Below are 26,370 nucleotides of genomic sequence, written 5' to 3'. Positions count from 1 at the left end.
TACACTTTGAACAAACTGTACTTTTGAATACTGTCAGATTATGCTGAGTAGACCCTATCAAAGCTGTGACATGCTAGTTTAGCTTGTTGTTACATTTTGTATGTATTATATGAGAATTCTGTTACACCCACTCCGAGTGAGGAGGGCACTGTCCTTTGTGTTGCATAAAAAACCTGTAGAGTCCCTCAGGTGGTCCTCGGATTTGCTGGGGTCAGCCATGTACAATAAAAGAACCAGCAAATATTTACCATGGTCAGCCATGAAGGCCCATGGATTTCCACCACTTGTCTGCAGGATTTTGATGGGCTTCACCTCTATTGGCAATTTATCTTAGTTGATAGTCAGGAATCAATGGAAATCTTCATAAGCACAAGCAACTGAACTCTGTAAGATGTGAAAGGTTAACAAAGTCTTCTGTTTGTTTGAACTAGAACCCCAGTTTCCTATAGCAGATTTTTCAAGATTCTGTGGCAATTTTGTGGCAAATTTGCATAATTTTGCATCTATTTGCATATTGATTTTTTTTTTTAAATTCTTTATAAAATCTTTTTTTTTTTTACATTTCTGTGTCAAATTAATTGATGTGGTTCTTTATTAGAAGAAAAGGGATCTTACTGATTGGTGCTGGAGGGGAAGGAGATGGGGGAGAGAGGGGATCTCAGAAGAGGGAAATGTAGAAGGGATCTTGGGCAGGAGAGATAAGGAATGGAGGAGGAGAGAGACATAGACTTGAGAAGAGGATAGGGGAATCAGAGATGAGAGGGTATGGGAATGAGAGGAGAGAAAGGGAGGGAAGACGGATCAGGGAATGGGGAGGAGAAAGAGGGGATCTGGGAAGGGGGATCCAGAGTCAGAAAAGGAAGGAATAATCCAGTCATACCACTCCCCCAGACATCAGCCCTCACACACACACACACACACACACACACACCCCACACGCTCTCCCGTCCTCAGTCACTGTCTCTCCAAACACACTCCACCAGTCTCCTCATAGACACAGCACAGCCCCTCTAATTCACTTTCACATCCCTGCGTCCCCTCCGATCCCCTCACTCACTCTTCCATTACTCCGCACCATTCATTTACGTAACCCTTTCCCTGCAGTTTCTCTTGCCTCCAAATTCCTTTCCCTCCAATTCCCCACAGCACCCCTCACTCAGTCTCCATCTTCCTACCTCCCCCGAGATCCCCTCGCTCTTCCTTTCTCCCTTATTCTCTCTCTAGTGCAGCTCCACCTTTTCCCCTCTCCCCCGTCCCCCGCAGACCCAACAACAGGAGGAGGAGCAGCAGAAGCAAACACACCTTTTGGTTGAGGGGGGGGGGCAAGGCAATCAAGCTGTGCCTTTTCCCATTCTCTCCCCCCCCCCCCAGTCTTTTTCCTCTCTCTCCTTTATCTCTTCGCCTCCCACCCAGTCTCTCTCTCTCTCTCTCCCCCTCCCTTGCTCTGTTTTCCCCTCCCTACCTCCAGGTAGATCCAGCATTGGAGGCAGCAGTGAGGGGGTCTTTGTCTGTTTCTTGCCACTCTTACGTTGTAGCAGCTTGGAGGGAGGTCGGCACTCAGCAGAATCCCTGGCAGCCGAGCTCCTGCTGCTTTGCTGAGCCCAGATGTGGGCTGCACCATTCCGATGCCTACGAGGAGGAGAGCGGATGCAGGTCAGGCTGCATCTTCTTCCTTTGCTGCCCGGATTGCTGCTGCTTTGAGCCGCTGGCCTGGGCAGCAGGAAAGAAGAAGATGGGGACAGATGTGCTGCCACCGCGGCTGCTTTCTTCCTTCATCTACAGTGCAGGATGGGGGGGGGGGGGGAGTTTAGCAGCCACATGATCTGCAGGGGAGACAGGGAATTGGTGAGGGGAGCGAATAAAACAGCTGCTACAGTCCTTTCGTCTGGGGCCCCAGAAGCCTATGGCAATTCTGTGGGACCTGGACAACTCCTCTGACCATGGAAACGTGGGACACTGGGGGCCCTTGCTGGATCCATGCACTTTAATGTGATTACTGCATTAATGTATTCATTTTGAATGTGGACATGAAGTTTTTGAATCATGACCGTATTTATGAATTTACATGTTGTCCCATGCCTTGGTAACTTGCAATAAATGATCTGGTAATCTGGAAAAATTGTTTAATGCACAGTCCTTTTACAAAGACCCCCACCCCTTCCCCAGCTCAACTAAAACTCTGTACATGTTTCCACACATTGTCTCAGTTGTCCTCACTCCCAAACCTAAAATTCATAAGAACATAAGGAATGTCCTATTGGATCAGACCATCAAGCCCAGCATCTTGTCTCAGACTCTGGCCAATCCAGGACACAAGTACCTGGTAGAATCCCATAGAACAGGTCCAGTCCCTGGTTATACATAAGAGCGATAACAAACAGTGACTTCTCCAACTCTATATGGCTAATAATGCTTTAATGGACTTTTCCTCCAAATATTTGTCCAAACCCTTTTCAACCCCAGCTACTCTAACTTCACTTTCTAACAACCAGCCTCAAACTAGCCTTTCGTTTTTGAGCATTCCTATTGCTCTCTCCTACCAGGAGCCTTTTCTGAAACCAGACAAAGGCTGGCAGAGAAATGCGCCTTTAATATCTGTCAGCAGTTATTGCCATGGATATAAAATTAGGTTGGCACAAAAGATTTAAAAAAACAGAACAAAACAAAACATTTTTTTCCAACAAGGGAGGCTTGTCATCTTCCAGAATTTTCTTATAAATTAGCAAAAACATTTGTGCTTAGAAAAGAAATCTCTCTTTCACTGTCCTCAGTTTTCATATTGTTTGAGCTTGTGATGGAGGCAGAACCATTTGGAAGATGACGAATAATGCCAGACGTATTGCTAGATAATTGTCCCGCGAGTTGTTATGGTTCATAGCACATACAGATTAAACGGTTGTTTGTTTGTTTGTTTTTAAATTGCTAATGAATTATTATCTCGATTATTGATCTGGAAGTAAATTATCGTAGTGTTGTTGATGGAAATGATCAACCCTTATTGATGAGAGATATTTGGTGGGATGGGGGAAAAATATTATGGTTTATACATACATATCCTCAAAAATAAGCAGTAGATATATTTTAAATATTTTTCCTTAAGAATTCTCTCTTTTCATGTTTCCTTCAGTCCACACATTTTAGACTCTAAAGGCTAGAAACCCCCTCTCCCCCATCAAAAATGCATTAAGAGAACAGGAAAACTGTTACACCAAGGATCTGGCACAAATATTTAATAAAGCATTTTAAAAGATTTAATAATGAGGCAATCAACTTCTCTGTCGGCATCTTTACATAAGTGACATGTTCAGTTCCAAGCAATACTGAGGCCCATAGAGAATAATAAATATACCAAGGCCATCACCTGATCCAGACCAACCCAGAGAGGCTGATCCAGTTCTGGCTTTACTCTGTTGTACTCACAGGACTTGTAGGTCTGTCTTTCCTAGAGAAATTTATAGTACCAGTTCGCTGATGCCATAGAGCAAAGCCAGAACTGGTTCAGCTTTCCAGCCTTGGCCTGGCTCCGGTGGCGGCTCTATGGGGCCCTCTCTCACGGAGTGACAGCATGACATCTCTCACCTACGACATATGATTCTGCTGCGCTGCTTGCTGCTGCTGCTGCTGCTGTGCTTGCTGCTGCTGGATTAAGAGCTGCTGCTGCTGCCGGCGTCGGGCGGTCCGCAGCTTTTCAAAACGAGCCTCCATCTCTTCCAGCACTTTGGGAGTGTATCGCACCACGAGCTTCACACTGTCCTTTGCAGCCTTCAGAAGCTCTACAGCTTTTTCATGGTGCTCCCCTTCCACGCTCTGAAAGCGAGGAACAGGTCTGTTTTCAGAAAGATCGACTATGTGAAGGGCTTTAGTTCAGGGGGGTGAAGTCGCACCTTGACACAGAGCAAGGTCAATGACAGAGAGAAAGAGTGTGACGACACGAGACAGAAAAATACCTATTGACTCTACAGTACGCATATATACAGTACATAGACGGGAAGATTGATATTCAAAGGCATTTATATGAATAACTTTTGAGTTATCTAGATAAATGCCATCTTTTGAATATTATTAGCACTTATATGGATAAGTGAAATTTATTTGGCAGCATGCCAGGGTTGAATTGAGTTAGCTGAAAAGCATATCTGGCTAGCTCCAAAATTTGGAGTTAACTGAATAAGTTATTCAGCTAACTCAAGATGTGGCCAAGAGGAACATGTGCCTGGGTAGCTTTAACCTTAACTGGATATATTCAAAGAATTCAGCTGGTTTTAAGTAGCAATAGAAATTTAAAAAAATTAAAAAAAAACTGATCTACTGGCCCAATCTCTCCCCCCCCCCCTTCCGCCATCTCCCAGTCCATCCTAGTGAAACACATGTTGGCCCTATGTGGCTGATCACCCCTCCCCAGAGACCCCCAAAATAGTTCAAACACATTGCAGGCCCAGAGGCCCAAAAAGACTCCTTCACGCCTCCCCATTCCAAATTGCCAAAATATTACCATAAGAAAAGGCCCCCCCCAGAAGCTCCCCTTCCTCCCCCTCTAAACTCAACCCAAATCCTCCTGCCACATCCAGAATCCTCCAAACCCCTTACTGTAGCTGGGAGCCTGGAACAATCTCCCACTCTCTCACTATACCTACATACAGATATATCTACATTATTCTAAGAGAAGCTCTAACCTTCTAAACATGTGAATTAAAATTACTCCACCCAGAGGATGTGAAAGAAGCACACAGAACACATTGCAGGGGGAATCCTGCAACCTGAAGAGGTCTTTGCTGATTAAATTTAAGAGAACTTCATTATACCCTAAGAATGCTCAATAGCTCAAATCACAACCACATGGCTGATCAGTCCAATGGGTAACTCACAATATCACTGGGCATTTTTATATTTGCCTTCTAACTGTCATAGAAAATTCACTGTACAGCTGTGACAGCTTTGTATTTTTAATAATTACTGAGATTTTTATGCTTACATAGGAATATTTTGACAGTGCTGTGCCTCTCTGCCTTATCACTTCTAAAACAAATGAAATTCCTTGAGGTCTATATATCAATTTTATGAAAAGTAAGGCCTTTTCTTTTATCCTAATATTCAAAAGAAAAGAAGACGTGAGTGTGTATCTTTAATAATTTTTTTATTTGGTGTCCTTTCCGTGCCAAATTTTCAGCATTTATCAGGGAAGACATGAGGACTCTGACCGTGGTAGTTCCTTTTTTTATGTGGACTGTGTATGCATGAGTCACAGAAAGTAGGCCTCTTTAGTTCTATATGGAACTTCTCATCTGGCTCAACTTGCTCCACACCTGAGCTTCCTCATTCTCCTCTTTCTCTCTCTCTCTCTTTAAAACCCATCCATTACAGTTATTCTCGATTAGACGGTCAAACAAAACCACATTTACCTTGCACCACATGGTTGAGGAATGGTTGGAGGCTGTGAACATGGTCTCCACAGCAACCCTAGACCTTGACAGCCCAACAAGTAGAAATCAATTTTTGGAATCAGATCAATATTTCCCATACTGTGGCATGCAGAGCTATCACTGGGCCACCAGCCCCTTTGCAATTCGCCTCTCTCTCTCACTTAATACGTCACTTGTTTGTTATAATTTCCCATTTCCATGTCCTTCCTCTCCAAATCTCTCTCTCTGCTTTGGTTTACTTGTGTCCTGATTCACACGGTTATTTACTTATGTGACTGATTTTGAACGCGTTTGTTGCCCAGGGAAAAAGGCTCTGGGAGATACAAACATTAAGAATGATAAAGCTAAGATTCAGAAGAGAAGACCACATGCATTGTCCCACTTACCACACCATTGACGGAAAGCAGCTGGTCCCCACGCTTGAGTCCTCCTTGTCGCTCTGCTACCCCTCCAGGAATGATGCGAGAAATGTAAATTGGGGAGTTTTGCTCTTTTCCGCCCATCACGTTAAAGCCCAGGCCTTCATCAGTCTTGGGCAGCTCCACCACGCGAGGGTGGGAATGACCTTCGCTGGCTGCAAAGGCAGCAACTGTTGCCTGGTAGAAAACAGAGATACTTTGCATGGTACTGGTCTTTCCCTAAAAGGCACCATTTAAATATGGTTTTTTTTAATTCTTCTCCCAACAACATAAGGCAAAGGAACCCTGTCCGTCTTTTCCTGCTTTGACCATAACTTTTGGACATTTGAAGAAGGTATCCCTCTGGTCTCAACAGCTCTTGTAAAACAATATTTGGATAATTCTTATTTCGGGCCAAGAAAAGGTATCACAGCCTAAGATTCTAGCTTTCATGAAACATGAAATGGAGCTCAGAACTTCTACAGAATCAAACCCTATATGAATTTTCATACGTTTGTGGACTAATGGCATCATCTATGGGCATAGCGTAATTATCAGTCGTTCACTTATTATTGAGGGAATTTTCCATTTATTATCTAAATAAAAAATTAATGTTAGTCAACCACATTTTTGCTTAGCATTTATTCTTTTAAACTTCCACTCTTTGTGGACACTGACACCCAACGTGAGACACTCGCCAATTGCACTCAAGTTCCAATTGTCTTATAAAATTGTTCTTCCCTCTTCTTTTCTCTTCAAAAATCACAATAATTTATGACCCACACATTCAGCATTCAGTTTGGCATAATGCTTAGCCAGTCGGATGGCTCAATTTTACCCAAGCCTTTTAACAACATGTCCTACATTTAAACCTCAATTACAAGCTTCAGGAAAACATCACAGAAGTATGAAGCAAATACCGATTTCAGCCTTCTGTCTTTTTCCTTATCCTTCACGCAGAACTCCTCACGATAATTCACAAAAGCTACCAGCAAGCAATATTTCGAGTTGTTTGACTATCAAAGCATTGAATGGTTGCTAAAGCTTTCTGCAACATAAAACTAGAGCAGAGGTGAACGTAACAGCCCGCTTTTGGATACAAGTAATTGCTCATGCAAACATTCTCATCATGCGTACATATAAATGTTGGACATGGGTGCAAGAGAGGGATGCAGTGAGACAGCCCAGAAATAACCAGGAAATAGAACTACTGCAACATTACTCTACAAGCCTGCTGATCTGTAGGAATAAGAAATGAGAATGGGAAAAGGCTATTAGGTTTTGTTTGGGTTTTAAGTGTACCAGGTGCTATCATCTTTATATTAATCTCATGGATTAGCAGAACCAGGAGGTTGTTGTTTTTTTAAGTTGAATTATACCTTATAAATTTACATTGCTCATTTGACATTTCAATAAGAAAGTATAGGTGAAAAAATAAATAAGTAGCACATTTAAAACAAATCAGGAGAAAATTCTTTGCTCTGGAGTTCATTGCTGGAGGATGTGGTAAAGGCAGCTAGCGTAGCTGGGTATAAAAAAAGGTATAGACAAGTTCTTGGAGGAGAAGTCCATAAAATGTTAGTAACCAGACAGTCTTGGGAAATGTACTATTTATCACTAGGCATTTGCAGCATGGAATCTACCTACTGTTTGGGATCCTGTCAGGTACTTGTGACCTGGATTGGTCACAAGATACTGGGCTTGTTGGATCCTTGATCTATCCCAGTATGGCAATTCTTATGTTTTTATATTATGTTTTAAGATGAGCTTAAACTTAGCGAAAAGTTTTAAAGATTGTCAAACCGTTCCTTGGCTATAAATGTACCCAGGAAATTTAAGTAGGAGAATAGTAGGAAACATTATGTAGATGACTCAGTCTTCCATACGTTATCAAGTTTCATGCACAAACTTTTGAATCCTGAGTTTGGTGGTGAGGTACGACAGAAGTACTTGGCCTGATCAGCCTCACAAATTTGTTGGTTCTTTCAGTATCTGCCTCACAGTCAGTTGATGTTTACACCCTGAAGAGGATGTGTTCATGTAACATCACAGCAGTTAACTCTTAGATCTGGATTGATGACAGTAATGTAAGAATGCTCAACAAATTTCTTTTGGCCCGATAGTTTCCTCTTGATTCTAGCTTTATCAGAACCAACCTCTACTGGGCTATAGCTCCATGAGTCTTCATTTGCAACAAACTGGGGGTTTTCTTCACTTTATAACCCCTCCTTCCCATCTAGCTATGCCATCACAGTGACATTTCTCAACCAGGGGCCATGGACTTTGGCTCCTTCTAGAACCTGGTACACATGCATCCTGAGCTTGGTCACTAGGTGTCGCCACTGTGCAATGGGCAAGAATCCCTTCCCTAGGGGTTATGAAGTGCCATTTTTTCTTTGACCCTGAAGCAGTGACATTAAAGCTGTACATTTTAGATCAGAACACTGTTTAAGAAAAAAGTAATTAACATCCATTGACACCTGCTTAATACAACAAAAGGCCCGTTACATGGGGTAAAGTCCTTCCCAGTTAATCAAATATGCCGGTTATTTGTGAGTGCTTTTCCTCTTCTCTCTGTTTTCCATTTAAAACATTTTGGCAGCAGTCCCGGCAATTCTTTATCCTGTGCTCAGTGTGGTGCTGCAGGGCTGCAAAGGAGTAGGTGCATGTACTCTCCCCACCCCATGCAGCCATGCAGTAAAAAGAAAGCCAAAATCCACTGCTAGATGCCAGTTAGTTGAGCGACAGATGTTGGGGCTTTTACTGTATTGGTTATTTTATTGTTCTTTAATCTTTCAATAATCTGTTATCCATATTCAAGATGTCATTTTGTCCATAGGACAGATATTAATCTGTATTTTAATTATTTGATGATATGGAGAACAATAGAAAGAAAATCTTTTATCATGTGCATGATGTGAATGAACAATAATGAGCAAAAAAGCATGCATATTGAAAACTAAATTAATAAAAGGGAAATAAGTCACTGTCCCAAAGGTATACAGTCAGATATTTATTTGACCTTCTCCCAGAAACAAAAAATAAGCTGACTTTGGATATGCCATACACAGTGTGCATTTATAAAATATACTTTGCATATTATTTATTTAGATTTTACTCTTATTAGCTACATTTCTAAAAATACCCACACATGGCTGAAACTGTACATCTAACTGTAGCAGTAAAACTGATGGCTCAGAGCTAATTAAGAACATAAGTGACATGCTGGGTCAGAACAAGGTCTATCACGCTAATGTGTGGGAGACCTACTGCATCCAGGGACAATGAGATGGGGGGGGGGGGAGGGGGAGACCAGGAGGCCCATCTGGCCCGTGCCTCAAGCTCAAAGGAGGAACTCAGAGTTAGATACTTGTTAATTTTGGTCATTCTCAATATCATTTTTATTATGGCTAAGGGCCTCTATAGCTGGAAGCAGTCTAGGCCTCTCTGGACTTCTGAGAGGACATGTTTGTATTTAAGACTGATCAAGGTGGGGAACACTGCAGAAGCAATGCCCCACATACCCTGAAAGGCTGGGAGTGTCAGGGCAGCGTGATGGTGACACCTATGGCTGAAATAAGAGTTACTGGCTTAGGGAGTTTCTTCCTGTCCTTTTAGCCACAGAGGGTCACAGGATTGCTATGAAGGGTGGTGGGATGAGATGGAATGGATGGCATTTGTACAGTGGTGACTCTGAGGCCTGTAGCTGACTATTTGTGCAAATGGCAAGTGTTACAGCTGAATAATTTAGATCAGAGTTGGGTTGGCAGCGTTTGATGTTGTTTGTGGCAGGCCCCACCGATATTCCTGAGCAGTTGGAAGGATCCATTTTGTGGCCAGTAGAGGAAGAAATGGTGCCATCATACTCCCAACACCTCTCAAGAAAAATGAAGGAATAACCAGCACCATGGATGGCTCTTAGTAGTCCCGGCATAATCTATAAATTGGATGTGTTCTTCTAGAGTTCTTTTCAGACTTTCTTTGGCATTTTGGTGTTGGGAAGTAGTCATGCATATTGTATATCAAATACTGGAATATATGACCCTTTTTGTAAGACAACAGAAAGGAAAAATTCCCTTTTCCACTGTAGCTGACAACCTATCTTCCCAATACATCAAAGTATAATGATTTTTGTTGAGGTATATTATACAGAAAAGTGTACCCGACACATTCACATGCTGTAGAAGAGGACAGAAAGACCATACTTTAATCTCTGTACTTCCTAACATCAACCCTGAAATCATATTTCATGCAGTGCTCACTGTGACAACCAGTAGATTTACTGAATCGAGTTTCAATCAATCATGTAATTGGATTAATTCATTCTCTTTTCTTAAGCTACAGAGGCAGCATGATTGCAGTTTTTGCTTCGATTGAAACGGTTACCTGAAGAGAAGCACTGGTTCTAGACTCTGGGCTGCTTTGGGTGTCTAAATTTTCTGACAGTGTGTACACGAGAATACCTGAAACACACACATACACAGTCAATTACTGGATCACCGAGAGCAGCACACGTTACAAAGCTGCTTGCCGCTTACCTTTGCGGTAGCCCGGGCACGGAATTCTGGACAGCCGTTAACAGTTATGGTTTCATGCATATACTGATAAACCTATAATATCCATCAAGATAAAAAAAAAATGAATTATAAAGAGAAGAAAAGTACATTTGTAGTCAACATTCTAGGCCTGCATCCCAGTATTACACCCGTGGCAGTATACTGAACAGCAGCACCAAAAAACACACCATTAAAAAAAAAAAAACTACACTTCATTCTTTTTTGTTTTAAAATGCACCTAATTTTATTCATTGCAGATGTCCAAGTGTTCTCGTCTATTCTAGAAGGGCTGTTTAGGAGAGCAACATAGCTAGATGTAGAGAGCACAGTTGGAATCCCACTTACAGGCTTATCATGGACTGTCTCACATATGAGGGATTTGTCATTACAGTTTTGTTTTTTTTTTTTGGGGGGGGGGGGGAAACGGGGTGTTTAGCATTAGCTTAAATTCACACACAGCTTCCTTGCTCGACTTCAGTAACATCTGGATTCTGGGAGAAAGAAGCACCTATCAGGTGCTGAGAGTCCAATTCACATGTTTTATATATTTTTGTATTTATGTATTTCTTATAACTCATCTTTCCTTAATGTGCTCAAAATGGAGAAATAAAAAAAAAATAAAAAATCCAGCATAGTAACATAGTAGCACAGTAAATGATAGCAGGAAAGAACCCCTGACCCATCCAGTCTGTCCAACCAACCCCCATCCCCACTGCCAAGGATACATCCCAGCATGCCGCTGGGACAGCTTTCTCACTGCATGGTGGTCACTGTATGGCAGCTTCTGAAAGGAGCCTAGCAGAAACTGTACTCCTCAGAGCAGCGTTTCCGAACCAGTGTGCCTTCCGACCTGGTCAGGTGTGCCACGGAAAAGTCAGATCCAGCACCTCCCAGCAACATGCGATACCAGCAGCGGCTCTTAAACATACAGGAGCCCCTTTCTGAGAACGTGTCATCCTGCATGCCAAGGTAACTAACTGAGCTGGTTGCCCGCACCACTCCAGCTTCTCCTTTCTCCTGCACTTGTGCATAGCTGGTCCATCATGAAAGATTCGTGTGTCTCTTCACAGAAGTTGGAAGCTGGAGCTTTTATTGCTGGAGCTTTTATTGCTTTCCTGTCTGTATGGCCTGCTCCGTGGAGGGTGGTGATTCACACATTTTAGTTAATGACAGTGTGCCTTGGACATGAAAAGTTTGGGAAACACTGCCATAGATCTTAGGAACTCCTGAATGTCACTTTATTTTCAGTGAAGAAGAATGACCTTCAACGTGACTTTCACCGTGTGTGAGTCTGATAATGAAAGCCAGAACGGAGATGGATTTTCTGGCCTGGGCTCATGGTGAGAGGTTGGGGTTTTTTTTTCATTTTCTATGGGGGAGGTCTGACCTAGGCCTTCACGTATACAATTCTGGCTGACACTGTCCATAGGACTCTCTGGGCAATAAGAGTATCAGGCAGGATTTAAGAACATAAGAACATAAGAAAATGCCATACTGGGTCAGACCAAGGGTCCATCAAGCCCAGCATCCTGTTTCCAACAGTGGCCAATCCAGGCCATAAGAACCTGGCAAGTACCCAAAAACTAAGTCTATTCCATGTTACCATTGCTAATGGCAGTGGCTATTCTCTAAGTGAACTTAATAGCAGGTAATGGACTTCTCCTCTAAGAACTTATCCAATCCTTTTTTAAACACAGCTATACTAACTGCACTAACCACATCCTCTGGCAACAAATTCCAGAGTTCAATTGTGCGTTGAGTAAAAAAGAACTTTCTACAATTAGTTTTAAATGTGCCTCATGCTAACTTCATGGAGTGCCCCCTAGTCTTTCTACTATCCGAAAGAGTAAAAAACCGATTCATATCTACCCATTCTAGACCTCTCATGATTTTAAACACCTCTATCATATCCCCCCTCAGCCGTCTCTTCTCCAAGCTGAAAAGTCCTAACCTCTTTAGTCTTTCCTCATAGGGGAGTTGTTCCATTCCCCTTATCATTTTGGTCGCCCTTCTCTGTATCTTCTCCATTGCAATTATATTTTTTTTGGAGATGCGTTGACCAGAATTGTACACAGTATTCAAGGTGCGGTCACACCATGGAGCGATAGAGAGGCATTATGAGATTTTCCATTTTATTCACCATTCCCTTTCTAATAATTTAAGTTTCGGGCAAAAGAAGGGCAAAAAATAAAAGATAAATCAAGTGCAATGCATTTGTAAATCAGTTTGCTTGCAGGGTATTGCTCAAGGATTTAGTTCTACCAACTTCTCCAAGCAAAAAGGTTGGCCTAAAGAGCTAAATTTAAGAAGTGCACTAAATCTCACCGCAGTTTCAGCTTGCATATTGTTTTTCTGTGGACTACTATTTTTTCCCTTTCTGCAAGTTGCAGGAAATTCACCCTTGGGCAAAAGAAGTTCGGAATTGTTCACACAAGCTTTCTTCACTCTCTTTATTCCTGAAACCTAAATGTGGCCTAGAATCTCGTATTTTGTACAACTTCCCACCCCCTTTCAGAGTTGCTCCAGAAGGGGCTGGATTGTGTCTCCTGTGGAGCTGGCTGGGATTGTGTAATGGATGTTACACTGTTTGCGGGAAAAATGATTACACATCCCTACCCCTTTCACCACGGACCATGCTTAGAGGAAGAAACCCACCCCACTCACCACCACACTTCTGTATATGCCAAGTTAATCCGACCCTGCCTGCTAAATGACACATTCAGTTTAGGGATGAGATCTACATATTTTGGCATCCTGATCAGCTCTCTACCTTTATCCAGCTGAACCCTTCTGGCCCCTTTTACATTTATTTGAATATTTTTAGGTTAGATAATATCATTAGAGCCAAAGTAGTGAATCCTGTTCTCCCCCGTTTGAGGACCTAAGGAAGACTGTGTCTGTTTAGCGATTCTCTTTTCTTTATCATATAGTTTTCAAATTAATCTCTGTTTTGACTCGTCGTTTCAATGAGATTGCTACAATATCTCTCTGTATTAAAAATTAGGAAAAAAACATAAAATCTCAGCAGTAGATACAGATTCAATAGGTAAAGGATTTCAAACCCCTAAAAAGCTTACAGGAAAACAAACTTACAGCGGTGGTTGAGAACTGTCGGAAAGAGCCATACCCAGCTGAGCAGGGCAGTCACTGGATAACACGGCACCCTGGGGTGCATCGCTTTCCTTTCAGGCTCGTATGCCCACGGACTGAAAGACTGATGCAAAAGGACGGCGTGGTGCCCCCTTCCCCCGGTTTGGCATCCGGGGCGGTCAGCCTTCTCACCCCTCCCTTTGCGACAGCCCTGTTCCTGGTAGACAGGACGCCCAAGGGGAGCACTTAGACGGACTTGCTTAAGGCGGATATTTTCGCCACATGCTTTCTTTATTAATTGGAACGATTCATAAGAGGGATTTTTCTTCTAGGTTCGGCCGAAGAGCCTTGGATATGTTTCGTTTCTAATGTCACACGTCCCATTATCATGCCAGCGATGGGTGGGCATGGTTGTAAGGAATGCTGCGTCAGGTAACGTTAGCAGTTTGAGCTGTTCAGGATTTTATTTTTTTTTTAATGTTCTTGCATGCTCCTTTGGCAGTGGAAAGAAGGGGAGAGTTCAAGTCAAATTTTAGAAACCCGTTTCATAGAGGAGCTTGCTTATTGCTGCCATTTGATGTTTAGCAGAAGGGGCCTTCCAGTGAGCAACGGCGCGCACGCGTTGGAAACTAAAGAGGATCTCATTACGACAATCATTCACTATTCTCTTTTCTCCATGCAAAAGGCTTACTCACTATTTTATGTGAATGAGAGCAATTATCCGAAGGGGGCATAATGGCTGATTGCAATTACAGCATTTTTGCAGGATGGCTTGGTATGTAATATGACTGACTCTCTATGCAGACAATAGTGCTTTCATTAAGACAAAAATCCAACTTAAAAAAAAACCACACTAAAGAACATTGACTTGATTAGATGTTGTCTGTAATCTTGCATAATATCTTTTTTCCCCATTTTGAATTTTTTTTTTATTATGCTAACAGGAACTGTGACAGGGTGAAAAAAACCCTGCAGAGAGATTTATAACTCTTCATTAGGAGGACGGCCCCAGGAAGGGGTTGGCCTCTGATTCTGCGGGCAGAGGTCAGCCTCTATATGATAATGAGTCTCTGGGAAAGTAAAGTCTAGGCAGAGGGCAGATCTGGAGCTCCAGCCACTTAAGCTTGAGAGAGAAGCCTGGGTGTTGTCCCGTAGGGAAGCTGGCTGGGTACTGGAAGAGGAGAAGTTTGGTTTGCTTGCCTCCTGAGACCAGGAACAGCTCAGCCTCATGCGAGTTCATAACTACAGTAAATATGCAGCCTCTGTTCTAAATGTGGGCTTTGCAGGAAATCCTGGCTAAGCATAAAGAACCAAGACCGTGACTGAAGTTACAAGCTGTACCTGAGGAAGGAACAGCGAGTCTGTAATCTTCTACAGAACTAATAGGAAGAGAGAGCATGTTTTATTTACTTATCACATTTATATGCCGCATTCTCTCTCTGTTCAAAGCAGCTTATGAAAAAAAACCAGTCATAAACCCTAAATCAATAAATTCACATTTAACACACAATTGCATTACCTCATAACATTAAATGAGCTCGCTGATACCTAATGCAAGATCATGAATGGCCACTATGAGATAAAAGGATCCAGCAATTATAAAAATGCATCAAACACTTTCTCAAAGAAGAGCATTTTAAGAGCCTTCTTAATAACACTACTTCTGACAAAGTGCTTCAGGCAACTTGTTCCAAAGAGTGGAGCCAGCCACCACAAAGCCTCTCTCTCGTGATTCAGCCGGTCTTACTGAATTATCTGTGGGAACAGAAGATCTAAGGGGCCTTTATATTTTCAATGTTTTGCTAATGTGGGTCTTCGCTAGTCAAGCCAGTGCAATCCAAACAGAATAGGAGAGACATGATCATGGCAACTAGTGCCGATGAGAATTCATGTGTTGTAGCTGATGGGGTTTAGAGATACCTTCCCAGGAGCAGGGCAGGACCACAAGGCAGGAGCTGGGTCTGTCTTCTGCCAGGCCAGTCCCCTTCCCCACAGGTTGGGCCCTTGGATTCTGGGGGACAGTAGGACTTAGCTGGAACAGGCAAGGCCAGACTGGAGGTTGAGACAAGGATGGACTGGAGGCTGAAGCAAGTACAAACTGGAGACAAGGGCTAAATACAAGGTAATACAGGGCTGCAGGCAAGGACTGGATACAAAGGCTGGATGAAGCTAGGACAAGACAGATAACACAGAAGGCCCAAAAGCCACTCAGCCAGGCAGGAGGCCCGAAGGCCACAAGGCAAAGCGAGGCAAGGTAGATAGCGAGAAGACCTTAGGCCTCAAGGCAAGGCTGAGAGAAGGTCCCAAGACCACAAGACAAGGCTGAGAGCAAGAAGACAAGAAGGCTCTAAGGCCACAAGGCAAGGCTGACAGAAAGAAGGCCCTTAGGCCATAAGGCAAGGCTGAGAGAAGGAAGAGCTTTAGGCTACAAGGCAAGGTAGGAAGGCCCATAGACCACAGAGCAGAGCAAGGAACAAAGTCCAGGGCAAAGAGTCAAGAGAAATTGAATGAACCAGTGAGGAGGTTCTACAAGGTAAGTCTAAATAGAGCTGGGGCTGAGTGTGGTGCAGGAGGAAGGAGGAGCCTGGCAAGTTCTGGAAGCCAAGCCTGCTGAGGACTCCTATTGGAGAGAAGGCTGCATCACAGGCTGATTCAGGTTGGTCTCTGAGGACATGGTTCTGATGGCCGAGAGCAGAGTTCGTAAGAGTCCTCTGCTGGTGAGGAAGTGTTACAGCAGGAGGCAGCAGGGTAGGATGAGACTGTTTAACAGGCTAAATCCTATCATCATACTCCAAGTTCTGAATCACTTGTAGGGCCTTAATAGTAGAAACTGGAAGGTCCAGATATATACTATTACAATAATCATAGTAACATAGTAATGACGGCAGAAAAGGACCAAATGGTACATCCAGGCTGCCCAGCAATCTTCTTATAGTAGTATCAATAATCAGTAATCATTACCTGAAATGACCAGAGCCTGCAGTACGTTTTGAAAATCACCTGGTTCTAAATACGGTTTGATCTTCCTAAGCATACAGGATTTAAAAAAAGAGTTATGCACCACAGCCTTTACTTGTGATTTGAAAGACAGCTCTGTGTGAAATATAACTCCCGCATTTTGAGTTTAATTGGAAATAGTAATATCACATCCCTTGAATGAAAAGGTACTGAGAAAAGTGAACACTGAATGTCTACTGAATCTAATTTCAGTTTTTCTAATTTATTGACAAATAGCCAACATTTAGTCATGTTATGATAGATCATAAGCAATCCCAAGGTTGTTTTATTATCTGATGAAAATGGGAAAACCCCCGATTATTATAACCTATAATGCAGACCTAAGTACACAAGCAATTTACAGATCGTACTCAGACAGAAGTTAAACAGTGTCACCAAAAGATATGTTCCTTCTCATGCTCCAGTCACAAGCGGGATCCTTGAAAGTTGAGAGCTGACCTGGCTTGCTGCACCTGGTCAGAGAGGTCAGATTGGAACCAGGCGTAAACAATCCCGCCCAAGGCCAATTAACGGATAGTCGCAATACCATCATATCATGATACAAGGTGTCAAATGTTGCTGAAACATCAAGCAGAACCAAGATGTAATCTGTACCCAATCGAAGTCTCATTAGATAACATCCAGGCTGGAAATCATTAAAGTCTCTGTACGATATTTTGGGCAGAAACTGAATTAAGCATCCAGGATGTTATTCTGGTCCAAAATTCATGATATTGCTTCAGAACAGCAGATTTGATCATCTTGACCACAAAATAAATTGATGAGATTGGGTGAAAATTTGCAAGAATGAACTGATCAAGATTTTTTTTTTTTTTTTTTTTAGTAAAGATCTAATAGAGGCTCTCTTTAATAGTGAGGGTAACTGCTCCTCAGAAAACGAGACATTGACGTGTGCCAAAAATGGACAAATGCCATCTGATATCAGCTTCAGAATGCTGATATCACAGAGATTAAGTGGTGAGTTAAACAGATTCATGGTTTTAACTATGCTGGAAACTTCACTCTGAGAAACAAAGTCAAACTGATCCCAGCTTGATTCTCTTACCTCATTCTGTGATGATATCTTCGAAGGAACTGAAATGAACATTGCACTCAAATCAGCAATTTTTTGAAAGAAAGACTGCAAATACCTCTGGGTTATCTGGTTGAATAAGGCATCATTCCTTCCTCGAATACAGCTGGAGAAATTAGTTAGTCTAGAGATTGTCTTAAACAGTTTGCAATAATTACATCCAGCTTCCTGAATGGATTTACCAGAAACATCCTTTTTTCTTTGACTGCCATGATCTTGCTTTGTACATTCTAAGGGCAGAATTATACTCAAGAAGCGAATGATCTGTTCACAATTTCCAGTAAAGATGATTCAACCGTTGCAAATTAGCTTTTAATTCTCTAATCTCTTGTGAAAATCAAGCAGCTTTACTCCTCCACCTTATTTTAATAGACTTTAAAAGAGCTAACTCATCAACTGCATGCAGTAAAGAATGATGCCAATGGTCAACTATATCTTTCACATTCATGAATGTAATTGAGACAACTTGGGGCAACTAATTGGCACGTAGACAATCTAAATGAATATGACCACTTTTCAAGTATCATACAACGTGATTTTTTTTCCAGAGCTGGAACAATTAGCTCACTCTTTTGCAACTTAATTAGATAGTGGTCACTCTAATAAACTTCAGTACATATAATGGTGGGGGAGCAGGAAAGCGAGAACTTCTTATGAACACCCACACGATGGGTAGATTCACAAAAAATTGCTCACAGCCAAGAAAACATCACATGTAGCAGACAAATGAATTTTGTTTACTTGGATATTACAGTTCCCCAAAACAATAATATTGTTTAGTTCAAACTTTATCGCCATGACAGCTTCAATCACTGGTGAGTAGTTTTCAGTCAAAGTACCAGGAGGATAATAAAATAAAACCATACCCTATGGCTTGTTACAAAGTCTTGGAGGACAGAGAGACTGAGCTATTGAATACTTAGTCGCAATTAAAAGCCCTCCACCTCGTCTAACTAGCCAGGGCTTAGATATAAAAGAATAATTAGAAGGGCATAAATGAGATTAGAGAACTTGATCAGTGTCTGGAATTCAAGATTTGGATATACAGAACACATCGAGTTGTTCACCAATAAATCTTGCTAGACATCAATTCTACTCCTGATGGATCTAGCATTGATCAAGTAGATCATCAGAGATCTTGTCCGTTTAACCTTGTGTTGTCTACTTGAACAAACCCCAGCATAATGTCTCTGACCAAGCAAGACAAGGATGTTTCTAGGGGTTAACAAGGAGACATCAGCCAGATACATTACTATAACGTAGAGCTAATTAATAAAACAGGTTTAAAAGGAGGAATTAAAATAAGACCAAAAGATGTACTTAAGCTAAAAATTTCACTAGCAGCAAAGCTCCCTGCACATTCAATGCCTACGAAGAAGCGCGCAAAGGAGAAAGCACCTTCCTCTTGCTCCTTGATGCACGCAACAAAAGCGCGCACTGCTCTGGCGTGCGCCACCTTCGGCATCCTTAGAAGTCCCTGTCGGATGATGTCACCAGGGCAGTCGTGTTCCGAGGCCTGGAGGGGGTGGGGTCAAATGACACAGGGCCTCAGCAGCAGAGGGAAAGGCTCAGCAGCGCAGTCTCAGATGGAAAAGGGCAACGCAGCTCTCTCAGGTCAGTCAATGCTGGATGGTAGGTGGAGAATTAAATGCTAAACTCACTCACCTTCCTTGAGAAAAGCCTTTAGTTTTCCTACGCCCTGACAAGGGCATCATCGCTGGAATCTTTAGCATGATTTCAACAGCAGGAACAAAAGTTCAATCTGGTTGCATATCCTATGCATTTGTGAGCCTTGAGCAGAAAAGGGACATTTTCTTGTTGGCAAATACTGCTGACACTCCATGGCCTTGGGGAAGTCACTTCACCCTCTACTATCTCAAGTACAAACTTAGAATATTAACCCTCTGGGGCAGTGGTGAAATATCTACTGTAGCTGAATTTGTAACTTGCCTTGCGCTTAGATTTGGAAAGGCAAATAATCAGATCTAAAATCCAAATATCTAGAATATTTGGAGCTTCATAGAGATACTGAGCAATGTTGTGCTCCAGGATCTTCCTGATCAAACATGCTTTTTGCCAGGTACCAGAGAACTGTATGCAAATAAAACACGTAGTCACGTACAGTATCTGTAAGCCATTCCTCTGATCCAGTCCCAGACCTTGACTTTGACAGGAGCTAGGAGTGGCGCTGTGGAGGAAGTGATGACAGCTCCAATGGGAAATGAAAGACGAGGAGTCGGGGCTTAGGAGGAAGTGGGGAAGAGGTTTTAGCAACTGCACAATAGCAACATGTAACTACCAAATCCTTCCAGAAGAAGCAGTGGTTTAAAGCCTCCTTTTGCATTAAAGATTAGGATTGTAAAGAATATATTGGGTAATGGCAGAATACTATAGAACAGAGGTGACCAATACCAGACCTCAAGAGCCTCAAAGCAGCCCATTTTTCAGGATGTCCATCATGAATATGCATGAGATATATTTGACTACAGTGGAGGTAATGCATGCAAATCCATTTCCTGCATATTCATGATGGATATCCTGAAAACCAGACCTTTTTGTGGCTCTTGAGGCCCGGAGTTGTCACCCCTGCAATTGAATGACTGATTTATCAGGAAGCTCCATTAATCAGTTAAATCTTAGTCACATAACAGAGAACAACTTTGACTGTTTAGTCTAAAGAATCTTTTCTTAATCCCCAATAGGCCAAAAGTTGTAAGAATCAGTTTTTTGCAATCCCTGTATTTTTTAGACTGTGATACAATTATAGCATCATATTTAGAAAGTAGGAAGTGAGTACCCGTGACTGCCCACCATAATGAAAAGTTAGTCAAAAGAGAATCAAATGCTTGGGTACAATGCACAACTTTCCTAAGTCAAACATTTGGCATTACTAGTATCCAGCTCTGTGGCTGGGAGAGGAGGCAGAGAAGAGAAGTATGCAGACCATGGGAAGCTATGCAAGGAAAGGATCAGAGCAATGTAGACCCAAAGCAGCCACATGCATTACTGATACAGAAAGAGGGTGAGAGCTGCAGCATCACACCAGCATGATTTTGTAAGGCAGGCATGGAAATAGAGAATCTAAGATGGTTGTAAACAGCATGGCACACATGTATAATTCTTAGGGATGTGCATTTGTTGAAAACAAAAGTAAAAAAAATGGGACAAATAATGCCACTTTTTGTTCACTCTGAAAGGAATGAACCAAAAATGGCTTTGCATGAAAGTACCTGAAACCTTTTGGATGTGTGGTAAGGTTCCCTAATTTGGGTCCTTGCCTTCATAAGCTTACAGGGTGGAGCGTGTGTGGTGCAGGTTGGCCACTAGATGTCACTAGGTCCCTAAAGATGTTAAACAGTTAGAGGGAATACCATTTTGCAGTTCTTCCTCTAGAGGCAGCTAAGTGGATGGACCTATCTGTTATAACTAAGGACTAGGGCTAGCACAGGCATGGAATTTGAGCTGAGATTTTGAGGTGAGAGGAGCTCTGTTAGAGTTGTTTCTTTTTAGTGAGGCCCACAGCCCTCACGCGGTATACTTTTGGAGGATACGCCTTCCTGTGTACTCCCTACTAGGTTCGATACACCTCAATTTAGGAAGAAGGCTATTCCCCAGATCCAGAGGCCAGGTCACTGAAGATCTGCCAGATCTTCCAGAGCCAGAGAGGAGCTGCAGTAACAGTGATAACCCAGAAGGTTTGGACATATTAGTGAAGCATTCTCTTTTTGTCACCCCCTCCTCTCATTTGGAGATTGGGTAGGGTGCCTGATCTTTGTCAGTCAAGACCTTTCCTTCTGAAAGGTTTGATAAGGCAAGAAAGGAGAAAGAAGAGCAGAACAGAAGACCGTTCACAGGCTCTTCCCTTTGGGACACAGGTGCAGGCTGGGTAACTGTCTGAATGCTATGGGAACTCAGGTAGGTCTATGTAAACCTCTACTGGGATTCCCTTACAGCGTAAGATCTCCCCAGAGTCTAGGACTCTGAAACTTTTTGTTCAGGAGAGCTAAGATCACCCAGGAACCGGAGCCACCAGCACACACACTGAGAACAAAGGACATGCATATGTATAGTTGTTTATTTCACAAGGAGAGTGATTGTTTTTGAAGAAATCAGTAAACTTTTATTATTTGAACACCCAGACCTGTATCCTGCTTCCTTTGTCCCAGCCAAGCATCAACGCGACACTAAACAGTTGCACTCAGATAAGGGATTCACCTCAGCACCTGGGCCACAAGCAATAGCTTTCCCACCACAGAAAGGACTCACCCCTCGCGTACCAACATCGGAAGGGAGAAGTGGCAGAGGAAGATAGGTCCCTAAAGGAAGAAATTCTCTGTGCCCTTGGAGGATATGCCCCTCCAAAGAAAAAGGGTTACACATGCTTTGTCTGGCTTCTCAAAACCATACCTCAGGCTGTATCAGGGAGCCTGGTAGTAACAGCCTGCTAGCAGTCCCTCTGCTGCCAACACATTTGTCAGAGGAACTGTGCGAGTGGTGCTAAAAACTTGTTTTCACTTGTAGCAAGCATGTGCTTCTTCAAAACCAGCACCTGCAGGGTTAACCAGCTCAGAAGAAAAAAAAACAAAACTGCTCCAAAGCTGCTGAACACAGTGAAAAGCAAGAGGTCACCTGACTCTCTGAGCCAATCAGAGCTTACCAACCAGTGGCGTAGCCAGAATTGGTTTTTTGGGTGGGCACAAGGTTAACATGGGTGGGCTGTAGGCATGCAGGTCTACTAGTTGTTTTTTTTACTGATAAATAATGCCAAATTATGCAGCATAGCATTCACATCTACGCCTAAGTATGAGGTTTACTTAATGATACAAACATAATTCACGGTGATTTGTGGAACTTTAGCCTTCTTATTACGATTTTATACACGGCTCCTACCTGTCCATAAATTTTGAGAGAGCGGTTGTGTTGCTTATATTTAAATTGCTAACATCTCAAAATATAGATATATATTTTTACCTTTGTTGTCTGATCTTTGTATTTTTCTATTCAGTTGGTCCTGGTCTCTTTTTCCCATTTTTTCCCTTATAGCTCATTTCCTAATTCCTTTTCAGTGTCTTTCTTCTATTACTGTCTTCTTCCCTTTCACACACACACACACACACACACACACACACGCTTTCTCTCACAGACTCCCTCTCACACACTCAAGCTGTCACTCTCATATGCTCTCCCCCCCCCCCCCCAGCTCACATTCTCTGCAGACACACATACAAGTTCTCACTTTCTCACCCCTCCCCAGGCTTATATTCTTATGCACACACAGACGCACATCCAGGCTCCCATTCTCACCCATACACATAAACCCAAACTCCCATTCTCACCCACAAACCCATGCTTCCAGTCTCACCCACACATATTCAAGCTCCCATTCTCATCCATACATATACACATTTAAGGTCCTATTCTCACCCACACATACACACATTCAAGCACCCATTCTTATCCACACATATACACATTTAAGGTCCTATTCTCACCCACACATACACACATTCAAGCACCCATTCTTATCCACATATTCAAGCTTCCATTCTCACCCACCCACAAACCCAGGCTCCCATTCTCAACCACACATACACACATTCGAGCTCCCATTCACCCACATATTCAAGCATCCATTCTCACCCACATACACACCCAGGCTCCAGTTTTCACCCACACACACTCCCATTCTCATCCACACATACACATTCAAGCACGTGCACAGCTTCCGCTTTCTCCCCCAGAGCAGGAAGATCAGCTGCCTCTCCTGCTGCCACCGGACTCCTGCTATCTTCGGGCGTCGGGCCGTACTGCCCACCGATCTTCCTGCTTGGGGGGGGGGAGGAGGGAGGAAGCGGACGTTGTGCGCTGCGCTTCCGCTCCCCCCCCCCGACAGGAAGTTCGGCGGGCAGTACGGCTCGACGCCCGAAGATAGCAGGAGTCCGGTGGCAGCAGGAGAGGCAGCTGATCTTCCTGCTTTGGGGGAGAAAGCGGAAGCTGTGCGTGACGCTTCCGCTCCCCCACCCCCAAACAGGAAGTTCGGCGGGCCGTTTGGCCCGACGCCCGAAGATAGCAGGAGTCCGGTGGCAGCAGGAGAGGCAGCTGATCTTCCTGCTTTGGGGGAGAAAGCGGAAGCTGTGCGCGGCGCTTCCGCTCCCCCCCCCGCCCCGAACAGGAAGACCGGTTGGCCATATGGCCGCAGCAGCGCTTCCCCATGTGTGCCGTGATGGCGCGCGAGGCGTGGGTTCTCTTGTTCGCTGTCGCGGGGATCCCGCGACAGCCTTGCAGTTCCGATGCCAGTTGGGTGGGCCTGGATCTAAGCTGGGTGGGCACCTGCCCACCCAGGCCCACCCGTGGCTACGCCACTGTTACCAACTAATCAGGAAGATTCCGCCCCTGCCCCCAGGGACTGCATGGCAAGAGGAAAAAAATGTAGGCTGCTTGCCCAGGCTTTGCTAGGGGAGTGGCTCAGAAGTGAGCTAGAGAGCGAGAGAAAGCTGGAGAGACATGGGAGCCATTTTGATAGGGGAGCAAAAAGGGAGCGAGGAGCCAGTTTCCTTGGATATTCCGGAGAACATTGGAGCAGGGGGGATGGCGGATGAGCACACCAGGACTCTTTCCCTGTTGGTGGAGAGAGATAAGTATAAAACGGGGCTGGCACCAGAAGCAGCCCAAGACTTGTTTGTTCTACAGATTGCAATATAAGCAGGCAAACTAAAGTGGGCCTGCGGGAGCTGCAAGGTCCCAGTAGCACAGGGCTGCAAGTCACTTTCCAGCCATTCCTTTTGGATTGAACCAAGGAAAAATAAAACCCTCTCCAGGACAAATAATACTTTCTGGTGCTGACCCGAGGAAGTGTCTGAGCTGTTTCCTTTGCCATTTTTGGACCTCATCACTTCTGTTTCTCTGCTGCTCAGGGATGGTAATTGAAGTGCTTATTTATTTTTGGGTACCCAAAACAGAAGTCTCAGCCGCAATTTGGTAATTGTGTATTATTGCAATTCTATTCCAGTAATTCTCAACCGCAAACCATATTGACCTCTACATAAAGTACAAGTGCTACTTATTCTGTGTTTTCTGATAATTGCTGCCCTCGCCTCTTCTTTCCGCTCCTTCAAGTTGTTTCATTGCTTTAGTAAAAAGAACAAGAACATTTACATTTGCTGTGGTGATTTCTCCTCGTTGTACCCCGCTCCCAGGAAAGCTGTGGTGGGAAAGGGGACCATTGTGGGGGAAAAAGAGGAAAAACCAAAGAGAAACTGAACAAGCCGGCCCCTAGTTAAACCACCCTAGAGTCGTTAACGAACCTGCAACCCCCAACCCCAACTTCTCCCCACAGACGCAGGTGGAGTTCAGTCTTCTGCTGCAGCAGCCTCCCTTCCCTTGGAGGCAGTGTATCTGTATTACCTGAGGGGGGAGCTACAGGTATTTTTTGTTTATGTGCTCTTCTGTATTGGGACCCTTACTGTATTGGGACCCTTACTGTTCAATATATTTATAAATGATCTGGAAAGAAATACGACGAGTGAGATAATCAAATTTGCAGATGACACAAAATTGTTCAGAGTAGTTAAATCACAAGCAGATTGTGATAAATTGCAGGAAGACCTTGTGAGACTGGAAAATTGGGCATCCAAATGGCAGATGAAATTTAATGTGGATAAATGCAAGGTGATGCATATAGGGAAAAATAACCCATGCTATAATTACACAATGTTGGGTTCCATATTAGGTGCTACAACCCAAGAAAGAGATCTAGGTGTCATAGTGGACAACACATTGAAATCGTCGGTGCAGTGTGCTGCGGCAGTCAAAAAAGCAAACAGAATGTTGGGAATTATTAGAAAGGGAATGGTGAATAAAACGGAAAATGTCATAATGCCTCTGTATCGCTCCATGGTGAGACCGCACCTTGAATACTGTGTACAATTCTGGTCGCCGCATCTCAAAAAAGATATAATTGCGATGGAGAAGGTACAGAGAAGGGCTACCAAAATGATAAGGGGAATGGAACAACTCCCCTATGAGGAAAGACTAAAGAGGTTAGGACTTTTCAGCTTGGAGAAGAGACGACTGAGGGGGGATATGATAGAGGTGTTTAAAATCATGAGAGGTCTAGAACGGGTAGATGTGAATCGGTTATTTACTCTTTCGGATAGTAGAAAGACTAGGGGGCACTCCATGAAGTTAGCATGGGGCACATTTAAAACTAATCGGAGAAAGTTCTTTTTTACTCAACGCACAATTAAACTCTGGAATTTGTTGCCAGCGAATGTGGTTAGTGCAGTTAGTATAGCTGTGTTTAAAAAAGGATTGGATAAGTTCTTGGAGGAGAAGTCCATTACCTGCCCTTAAGTTCACTTAGAGAATAGCCACTACCATTAGCAATGGTTACATGGAATGGACTTAGTTTTTGGGTACTTGCCAGGTTCTTATGGCCTGGATTGGCCACTGTTGGAAACAGGATGCTGGGCTTGATGGACCCTTGGTCTGACCCAGTATGGCATTTTCTTATGTTCTTATGTTCTTACCCTCAGTCAAAACAGCAAAGTTGACCCAAGTTAGAGAGAGAGCACTATCTTTGGCAGGACCATTATTATGGAACACATTACCCCTGGAATTAAGACTAATGAAGGACTTAAACTCTTTAAAAAAGGCTTAAAAACATGGCTCTTCAAGAAAGCATTTCACAGTGAGGTAGCGGAATAACAACACATACACAAAGCAGGAAGTCAACAAGAGAAAAAGGCAGAATTGCTTATTTTTATTATTTTCTCACAATTAAGTATTAAATTAGAAAGACAGCTAATCATAAATGG

The 26,370-nt window shown here is 43.2% G+C and overlaps 1 protein-coding gene across 2 annotated transcripts in view; it reads right to left on the bottom strand.

The window, feature by feature from the left end:
• LOC115089126 (protein lin-7 homolog A) overlaps positions 1-26,370 on the bottom strand; it is a 66,846-nt gene that overhangs the window by 9,790 nt on the left and 30,686 nt on the right. The window contains exons 3-5 of one of the 2 annotated variants that reach the window (XM_029597113.1): positions 10,357-10,428; positions 5,807-6,016; positions 3,580-3,807 (exon numbers count right to left, since the gene is read on the bottom strand). In XM_029597113.1, coding sequence (XP_029452973.1) covers positions 3,580-3,807; positions 5,807-6,016; positions 10,357-10,428 — 510 coding nt within the window. The remainder of the gene's footprint in view (positions 1-3,579; positions 3,808-5,806; positions 6,017-10,356; positions 10,429-26,370) is intronic. The other variant, XM_029597112.1, reaches the window with a different exon arrangement.

The sequence above is a fragment of the Rhinatrema bivittatum genome, chromosome 4 (assembly GCF_901001135.1).
Source record: "Rhinatrema bivittatum chromosome 4, aRhiBiv1.1, whole genome shotgun sequence".
NCBI classification, from domain to species: domain Eukaryota; kingdom Metazoa; phylum Chordata; class Amphibia; order Gymnophiona; family Rhinatrematidae; genus Rhinatrema; species Rhinatrema bivittatum.
Note: the sequence above shows the minus strand (reverse complement) of the source record. Positions and strands in the feature narration are given on the sequence as shown.